We start from the raw sequence: 10,012 nt of genomic DNA on the forward strand, positions 1-10,012 counted from the left end.
AACACAATGAATGAACTCCATGAGGCACTAAGTGTCAATGTGGGTACTCGGAGGTGGTTATGTGTGTCATGGGGCTATGTTTTTGAAAGTACAACTACCTCTGAGTGACCCACTCTGGAACTTTCATGGAATGGGGTTCTGTTATGATTACATGTGTTTATCCAAAACAGCAAAATATTGCAGTAACACCCATGTACAAATCATAGACCCTGTTTAGTAGATTTAGAAACAACAGTGTATAAATTATAGTACACAATTAGTACAAAAATATACAAATTGACAAATTGTAAACTGTGTGTAAGAGCAGATATAGATCTGTAATTTCTGTCTAAAGTCCAGTCTGACTTATATTTGTCTTTAGTACACTTGTATTAACTACTACTTAACTATCAACTTAAATATGATTTTGTGTGATGCAATTGCACCTCAGCTTGTTACTCATTGTTTACTGTACTTTGAAATCTTGTAAAGAAGGCCTGCTGCACTCCAGCCATTTTTGAGGATTTCATGCAAGGTTAATAGGAAGACCTCCTGTGATGACATCATTTCTACCCTACTTTTCTTTGGATATGCAGAGTATCAAGCATAGATTTTACTTGTTAGCTTCTCTATTACATGTATAACTGAAAGCAGCCTCATGATTGATTTTTTTTTTTAATTCTCCTGTAAACCTGGAAATTTTCACAGAAGACATATTTTCGTTTATTTCGCTGGAAAACAAAAACCCAATTGTAAGTAGTTACTGAAATGCCTTTTTGTACATGAACATAGTGTACCAGTCTGGTATTTAGTAAAACTAAGTAGTGACTGAAATGCCTTCTTGTACATGAACATTATGTGTACCAGTCTGGTATCTAGTAAAAGTTAGTATTTGAGAACTTAGCTGAAGACAGCAAAATTGCAGAATTTTCTGGTGGCAAAAATATCTAGGTTTACAGTATCATGTGAATTGTATAATTCCCTAGGAACATTATTTTGAAATAAGATCTGAAATAATATACTGAAATAATGGCTGAAATTAACAATGAAATATCAAAGAAAATTTTGAACGTATAAACATTTGCAATGCTATAGCACCTCAGGTTTGACACTGTATTTTGATAGTAAATAAATAGCATATATAACAGTCAGTGGAATCACATGTACAAACTGTGTATACCACTTTCAACAATGTTTCCGTGGAATCTTCCTATGTATTGCATGTTTATTGGGAATGAATCAAGACAAAAATAGATGCCTTTCAATCAAAATCAAATGAGGCCGGCCTATCTTACTTCAGATTTTGATATGATTGAATATTAGACATAAAAAAGTTTGAAAACTTTATAATTTTCATTTGAATAGAACAACCTTCTGATTAATATTCCTACAGGGAACACAGGGTTGTCATTTTTTTAAATGAATTTCAGAAATTTATGAAAGAATAGGATTTTGATGATTTTGTATTTGTAAAATTAGATATCCTTTGAGCGTTGTGAATAAAACTCAAAGTTGTGTTTGCATATATCATCTTTGTGTTAGCTACATCACATTATGTTGTATGTGTGTGGATTGGGCCTTTGACAAGGTGGGGGGGGGGGGTTTAAAGTACCGTAATAAAGTAAAGATTTGTGAGAAGGGCTCACCTTTCATTTATTGTCTACTTTTCCAATGTCGCCTAAAATCATAAATATCGCCTGAAATCATAAATATCGCCTGAAATCATAAATATTGACTGCTGTCTGATGACATGTGGTAATCAAATGGATGAATTATAATTCATAAAATAAAACTAGGTGAAGAGATAACATTGTTGTCTGCGCTCTGAGCTCATGCTTTTTTGAACAGAGCACTCTGAAATACTGTACCCGTTTGTTTTGGCGTACGCATTTTCATTGGTTGAGTGAATTCAATCAGCACTCATGTGGCTTGGGAAAACCATTGGTATTGTGTCAGATGTATGTAACGAGTGCTCACAAAAGAACAAACGACAGTAAACGTAACAGCCGAGAAGAAAACGCGATGTGTACACTACCTCCGATTTTAATCAGATTGGCATGTCCTATACGCCTGTTGACACTCGTGCTTTTAGTTTTAATGAGTAATTTGCTTAAATTCTTTTTGGCAGTTACACTGCATCATATAAGAATTCAAGCTTCAAATATCAATCATGTAATTTGATGTATTCATTGATGATAACAAAGTATATTTTTGTTTTAGTTTTGATAGTAATAAGTTATTTGCATAATTAATTAGGCCCTATCTTAGAATGCAAGCTTTGATTTCATATAAATTGGTACATCATAAATCCAGTGATTGTTGGACAGGCAAGTGAATAAACATTCAAAAATGTTTGCAAATATGCCTAGCAACAAACCACACCCATAGCAACAGTCAAATAATGGTGCTTATTGCATGGGTAACAAATGTGGATTGGCATTTGGATAAACATATTTTTGAATATCACAAATTTTACAGTTGTGCTACAACGACATTGGCACTATTTTTTCTTGTGTGTGATTCCAATGAGAACCATTTCATATAGGGTGATTTATGCTGGGTGAATGTATTGCAATTCTTGAATTACTCTGCCTTGCATGTGTGTCATTTTTGTCAGTGTTGATGTTTGTTGTTGTTGTTGTTGTTGTTGTTGTTGTTGTTGTTGTTGTTTGTTTTTGTATTCTTATTAACTAGCGAAGTCTGAGTTCCCTGTGATAGTCTAGTTAATATATTGATAATAAAAATCTACATATTTTAATAGTATGCAGTACTAATTCATTGAAATACAAGCATTGCCTTATGTTTAGTATGCAGTACTAATTCATTGAAATACAAGCATTGCCTTATATTTAGTATGCAGTACTAATTCATTGAAATACAAGCATTGCCTTATATTTAGTATGCAGTACTAATTCATTGAAATACAAGCATTGCCTTATATTTAGTATGCAGTACTAATTCATTGAAATACAAGCATTGCTGTAAATGTTGTGAATTACAATGTTATAGTGAACAATTGAAATACAAGCATTGCCTTATATTTAGTATGCAGTACTAATTCATTGAAATACAAGCATTGCCTTATATTTAGTATGCAGTACTAATTCATTGAAATACAAGCATTGCCTTATATTTAGTATGCAGTACTAATTCATTGAAATACAAGCATTGCCGTATATTTAGTATGCAGTACTAATTCATTGAAATACAAGCATTGCCTTATATTTAGTATGCAGTACTAATTCATTGAAATACAAGCATTGCTGTATATTTAGTATGCAGTACTAATTCATTGAAATACAAGCATTGCCGTATATTTAGTATGCAGTACTAATTCATTGAAATACAAGCATTGCTGTAAATATTGTGAATTACAATGTTATAGTGAACAATTGAAATACAAGCATTGCCTTATATTTAGTATGCAGTACTAATTCATTGAAATACAAGCATTGCCTTATATTTAGTATGCAGTACTAATTCATTGAAATACAAGCATTGCTGTAAATGTTGTGAATTACAATGTTATAGTGAACAATTGAAATACAAGCATTGCCTTATATTTAGTATGCAGTACTAATTCATTGAAATACAAGCATTGCCGTATATTTAGTATGCAGTACTAATTCATTGAAATACAAGCATTGCCGTATATTTAGTATGCAGTACTAATTCATTGAAATACAAGCATTGCCTTATATTTAGTATGCAGTACTAGTTCATTGAAATACAAGCATTGCCTTATATTTAGTATGCAGTACTAATTCATTGAAATACAAGCATTGCCGTATATTTAGTATGTAGTACTAATTCATTGAAATACAAGCATTGCCTTATATTTAGTATGCAGTACTAGTTCATTGAAATACAAGCATTGCCTTATATTTAGTATGTAGTACTAGTTCATTGAAATACAAGCATTGCCTTATATTTAGTATGTAGTACTAGTTCATTGAAATACAAGCATTGCTGTAAATGTTGTGAATTACAATGTTATAGTGAACAATGTTAGAAACTAAATCCCATGTAGAATCAATAGAAATATTAAGTAAAAGTAAACAACTTTTTAAAGAGGCCAAATGGATGAGGATTGGGTATTTATTTTGGTTTTTTAATTTATAAAACAATTTTATCATGGCTTCCTACTTGAAAAATCACATAAGACAACATTGACAAAGTCTGTGTGTGTCACTCCATGCATTACAAAAAAGCTTCTTCTTTTTTTTAAATGTGTAAATAGTTTGTTTTAGTACGTCCAAGATTTTACACCTTTTATTGTTTTGCAATTTATTGAGTTACAAACAATGACTTGGCATATGTTGTTTCTCATGATTTTTTCAAGTACAATGCCATGATAAAATTGTTTTATAAAATTTAAAAAATCCAAATAAATACCCAATCCTCATCCATATGGCCACTTTTAAAAGTTGAAATTGAAATCATATACAATATGTGTAACTTATATAGTTCGGAATTTTAAAAAACCTAGCAAATATCGGGGAGCTATCAATCCACGATAAAGGGCCTGTGATATTTTCGATACACACGATCGATATAGTAAGTGGTATAGATGTTGAGAGGTAAAGTAGACACTTGCACACAGTGTACGTACATGGTGTACTACTGACACATTCCTATTCATGCAAGGCAACGCTCTAAGATAACCTTTGACCCAACTACCAGCAGTCTGTTCGTCCATCCAAAATGGCGTTGGCAAGGTATGCAGGGCTCCGTTTAACAAGAAACTTGGCTGTTTTCAGGTAGGTCGGTTTGTTAACTGCACGCCTTTCAGTGTATTTACTGAGTATCTTTCTGTTTGTGATTTACTGAAATCCTGAATGCAAGGATTGAAGGCGAAACCGAGATAACCGTAGATGAATTAGTCACGTAGCTTAGTGTCACCAACATGCATGCGATTAGGTCCGAATGTAGCTGCAATAATTGTAGCGTCTTGTTGCGGTTTTGTGGGTTTTTTCGTCTGTTTTGGTGACTTTTTAAGTTTTTGTGTTTAACACAAAAACTTAAAAAGTCACCAAAACAGACGAAAAAAACCACAAAACCGCAACAAGACGCTACAATTATTGCAGCTAGGTCCGAATGGTGCAATATATTTATCGCTTGCAACAGAATATTTACTGCCCATTAAACAGTCGCATCTCTTTTCAAAATTTATCTCGTTCGTTTCTATTTCATAGCCAAGCAAGATTGATGAGTGGTGTGGGAGAATACGGCTCTGGTGCAGGCAAGGTAGGATAAACTTACAAATTCATAAAAACTTTGGTTTCAGATTCAGGAGAATCTGGCCTTGAAAAGTTGGATATGAAAAAGTTGGTTCTCTTGAATCTTCCTAATAGTACACATTTTAGAATTGGATAAAGTCAGAAACAAGCATATCACCCTGTGCTGTACATTAACAATCCTTAAAGTTCTAAATCTATTTTGTTCAAGGGGAATGCCACTCCAGGAAATAAAGATATATAAACTTTGGGTTGTGGAGAGTCATTTCATGATTTCATATCACATAAATTTCACTCATTTGCTAAGAAACACCAAACTTAGACTCTTTTCACCTCTAATGTTCTCTCAGATTATGTTTATGAAAATACAATTGTACCATAATTTCCCCCTTGAATAATACATGTATTTAATCTAAATGCAGTAACTACACGTAGTTACATGTGTTGAAGATGAGTCAACTGAACCATGTGTACAACAAAGTGTATGTCATGCATATAGCAAGAATCTCTGTTTTTATGTACTGTGAATTGTCCATTATTTGTTGTAGGGTGGTGGTAGTGGAGGAGCTGTCAGAGAAGCAGGTGGTTCCTTTGGTAAAATGGAAGCTGCACATGAAGAACAATATTTCAGAAAATTAGTAAGTTTAACTGATATGGTTTGAAATTGATTTGTTTATCATTTCACCAACAAGGTATATTATGTATGTCTCCATGGCTAACTAGCCATACTTGATATCCTATGGTTCACATCCAACTATCAATTCTGTTTGTATGTCTCCATGGCTATCAATTCTATTTGTATGTCTTCATGGCTATCAATTCTATTTGTATGTCTCCATGGCTATCAATTCTGTTTGTATGTCTTCATGGCTATCAATTCTATATGTATGTCTCCATGGCTAACTAGCCATACTTGATATCCTATGGTTCACATCCAACTATCAATTCTATTTGTATGTCTTCATGGCTATCAATTCTATTTGTATGTCTCCATGGCTATCAATTCTGTTTGTATGTCTTCATGGCTATCAATTCTATATGTATGTCTCCATGGCTAACTAGCCATACTTGATATCCTATGGTTCACATCCAACTATCAATTCTATTTGTACGTCTCCATGGCTATCAATTCTATTTGTACGTCTCCATGGCTATCAATTCTGTTTGTATGTCTTCATGTCTAACTAACCATACTTGATATCCTATGGTTCACATCTAACTATCAATTCTGTTTGTATGTCTTCATGTCTAACTAACCATACTTGATATCCTATGGTTCACATCTAACTATCAATTCTGTTTGTATGTCTCCATGGCTAACTAGCCATACTTGATATCCTATGGTTCACATCTAACTATCAATTCTGTTTGTATGTCTTCATGTCTAACTAGCCATACTTGATATCCTATGGTTCACATCTAACTATCAATTCTGTTTGTATGTCTTCATGTCTAACTAGCCATACTTGATATCCTATGGTTCACATCTAACTATCAATTCTGTTTGTATGTCTTCATGTCTAACTAACCATACTTGATATCCTATGGTTCACATCTAACTATCAATTCTGTTTGTATGTCTTCATGTCTAACTAACCATACTTGATATCCTATGGTTCACATCTAACTATCAATTCTGTTTGTATGTCTTCATGTCTAACTAACCATACTTGATATCCTATGGTTCACATCTAACTATCAATTCTGTTTGTATGTCTTCATGTCTAACTAACCATACTTGATATCCTATGGTTCACATCTAACTATCAATTCTGTTTGTATGTCTCCATGGCTAACTAGCCATACTTGATATCCTATGGTTCACATCTAACTATCAATTCTATTTGCATGTCTCCATGGCTATCAATTCTATTTGCATGTCTCCATGGCTAACTAGCCATACTTGATATCCTATGGTTCACATCTAACTATCAATTCTGTTTGTATGTCTTCATGTCTAACTAACCATACTTGATATCCTATGGTTCACATCTAACTATCAATTCTGTTTGTATGTCTTCATGTCTAACTAACCATACTTGATATCCTATGGTTCACATCTAACTATCAATTCTGTTTGTATGTCTTCATGTCTAACTAACCATACTTGATATCCTATGGTTCACATCTAACTATCAATTCTATTTGTATGTCTTCATGTCTAACTAACCATACTTGATATCCTATGGTTCACATCTAACTATCAATTCTGTTTGTATGTCTTCATGTCTAACTAACCATACTTGATATCCTATGGTTCACATCTAACTATCAATTCTGTTTGTATGTCTTCATGTCTAACTAACCATACTTGATATCCTATGGTTCACATCTAACTATCAATTCTGTTTGTATGTCTTCATGTCTAACTAACCATACTTGATACAGGACATTCAATGTTCACACATAAAACATTTTATATGATCATGGGTATAATAATTAAATATAATTATCACCAATATTTGTCTTAATACACCCAAGGAAAATATTTGTGGCCTAAGGGGCCTTATGACTATGTTAAAATATGAGTAATGACAAACCCTTAGGTCATAAGTACTTTGTAACTGAGTAAACAAAATATTTGGAATGATAATTATACCTCTGCAAGCATAATTTATGAAATGTTTAATAGTTATTACTCATATTTTGAGCCATGCAGAACTAGTGATGTAGATATTTGTTGTCGTGACAGACCAGGGTAAATCCTGTAGTTTTTGTTTGAACATGTTCAACTTGGCTAGTGTAAGGTATAATGTGTATACAGTTACACCTAAGACTCTGATTTGCACAGACAAGGAACATTAGTATCATTATTATTATCATGAACAGGGACTGAGTATAAAAACTAATAGCTTGTTTTTACCCTTACAGCAAGCACAACAATTGAAATCACTAAAACATCAACATGATGAAGAAATCGAGCACCATGAAGCTGCTATTAGACGTCATTCTGAGGCCATAACAAGACATAAGAAGAGAATGCAACAAATAGATGATGAAGCTGATGATCTAGATAGTAGTGATAGTGATAATGAAAAGAAATAAATCTATTAGAATAGAACCAGAATGGTAAGACCAGTGTCCTTGTACCATTCAGTTTTTTGGAGTGAGTCATGTTAGAGAAGATGATAACCTGAGTTCTGAAGTTTTCACAAAAACAAACTTTACCATAAACCTGTGATTTTAGTCCCACAATAGTATTTCAGTATCCCCAGTTCTTGTATCCATGTACACATTTACCCTGAACCTGTAAACTCCCATAATGCAACATGTTTAGTGGGTTGTCACTGTCAACGGACATGAGTTTAAATATCTTTGTGTAAGTTTTTTGTTAACTTAGGGATACCCGTTAGGAGAAATTGGTACTTGACGGGGTACTTGTATAAATTTACATCTGCTTGAGGATGCCCACTGTTCAGTGGTATGTGAAATCTTAGAACTCAGGTTATTTGACTTATGTAGGTACCTAGAATTCGAGTTTGACCTCTTCAACTTTAATCTTTCACCTTTACCATGTAATCTACAGGTAAATTTAAAGTTACGTAACAAGCCAATTTGGCAGCCATATGATATGCTGTCTATTGTGAAGTTGTAATCTATTCCACCTGATTGGCCAAAAGTGATCAATTGTGGTATTGACTATTGTCAGCTAATCAGCAGTCAGGTTACGGAGTGAGAAAAGATCATTTGTGGTACCTACCTAGTCGAACTATTTTGATATGAACCCAAAATTACTGTCTTTGAAGTGTCAGCATCAGTTGTTGTTGTTGCAAACCCAAATTAACATGGAAGGAGATAAAAAGCTCATTTGTATGATTCCAAACATGATTAAATAGTGGTGGAAGAGCCATAGATATTATAGCTATATACAACAAGTTTGCTGTGTAAAGAATTTAAAAATTATAAACTAACAATATTTGGTTCCTTGTCTTGTGGCTCTGTGTTTTAATCTGAAGGATTGTCTGCAATGTATTATGTGTGGTACATGTGATATGTATGGAATAATGTGAATAAATAAATAATACATAATTTTCTAGTGGCTATGTTTGACAACTCTCTCTACACTAGCTGTATGGTTGTGGCTATGTTTGACAACACTCTCTGAAAAGAAATAAAAAAAACGTTCAAAGTAGTCTGGTCTATATCACAGAGAGCATGCGCATACAGTAATGAAACCAAACAATGCGACCCAGCTCTGCCTAACTGAAAAACTCTGCATCCTCAACACCGACAAACAAACACTTCTCAACAAAAAATCTGAACTCATCTCAAAGTGCCAACACGAAAACAAGTTCTACATAGAGAACTTCAAAAGTAACATCACCTGACAAATCTGCATGCATGCATGCATGCATACATACATACATACATACATACATACATACATACATACATACATACATACATACATACATACATACATACATACAAAGGCTCATTGAATAATGACGAGGTTCTCCCTAAATGAATTTCTGAACGCCATGATATAGAGAATCATGTGTCAAACCACTCCATTTTATGCAAAAATGGTATCAACCTTGATCTCAAACAGGCATCTACATGTGTAAAAGATCTATGAGCCCTCCTGTGGAAAAGTTTATATAGGACATGTCAACTTTATTTTGGAATGAGAAGGATTGATATATGATAAATCTCATACAATGATGTCAAATATGACCACAATTGTTATACATAGCCTCTTTTACATCATCAGACATCCACATACAGTTTGAAATGGTAAAAGGATTGCATATGTTATAGCGCCATCAACGGTAGTAATTATCAAAAATTACATC

At 33.4% G+C, this 10,012-nt stretch overlaps 1 protein-coding gene across 1 annotated transcript; it reads left to right on the forward strand.

The window, feature by feature from the left end:
- The first annotated feature begins 4,676 nt into the window (after nucleotides 1-4,676).
- LOC144444729 (ATPase inhibitor mai-2, mitochondrial-like) lies at nucleotides 4,677-9,220 on the forward strand. Its single transcript, XM_078134255.1, has 4 exons — nucleotides 4,677-4,739; nucleotides 5,175-5,226; nucleotides 5,765-5,854; nucleotides 8,088-9,220. The coding sequence occupies exons 1-4, from the start codon at nucleotides 4,684-4,686 to the stop codon at nucleotides 8,259-8,261; spliced, it is 372 nt and encodes a 123-aa protein (XP_077990381.1). The 5' UTR covers nucleotides 4,677-4,683; the 3' UTR covers nucleotides 8,262-9,220.
- Nucleotides 9,221-10,012: the final 792 nt, after the last annotated feature.

Source organism: Glandiceps talaboti, chromosome 13 (assembly GCF_964340395.1).
Source record: "Glandiceps talaboti chromosome 13, keGlaTala1.1, whole genome shotgun sequence".
Taxonomy (NCBI): Eukaryota; Metazoa; Hemichordata; class Enteropneusta; family Spengelidae; genus Glandiceps; species Glandiceps talaboti.

What these genes read in the sequence shown, in the direction of transcription:
- LOC144444729 (XM_078134255.1), top strand. Translation starts at nt 4,684, where the DNA reads ATGGCGTTGGCAAGGTATGCAGGGCTCCGTTTAACAAGAAACTTGGCT. An exon ending in AGAAACTTGGCTGTTTTCAG is followed by an intron (nt 4,740 to 5,174) that starts GTAGGTCGGTTT and finishes TCTATTTCATAG; the next exon opens with CCAAGCAAGATTGATGAGTG. An exon ending in ACGGCTCTGGTGCAGGCAAG is followed by an intron (nt 5,227 to 5,764) that starts GTAGGATAAACT and finishes TATTTGTTGTAG; the next exon opens with GGTGGTGGTAGTGGAGGAGC.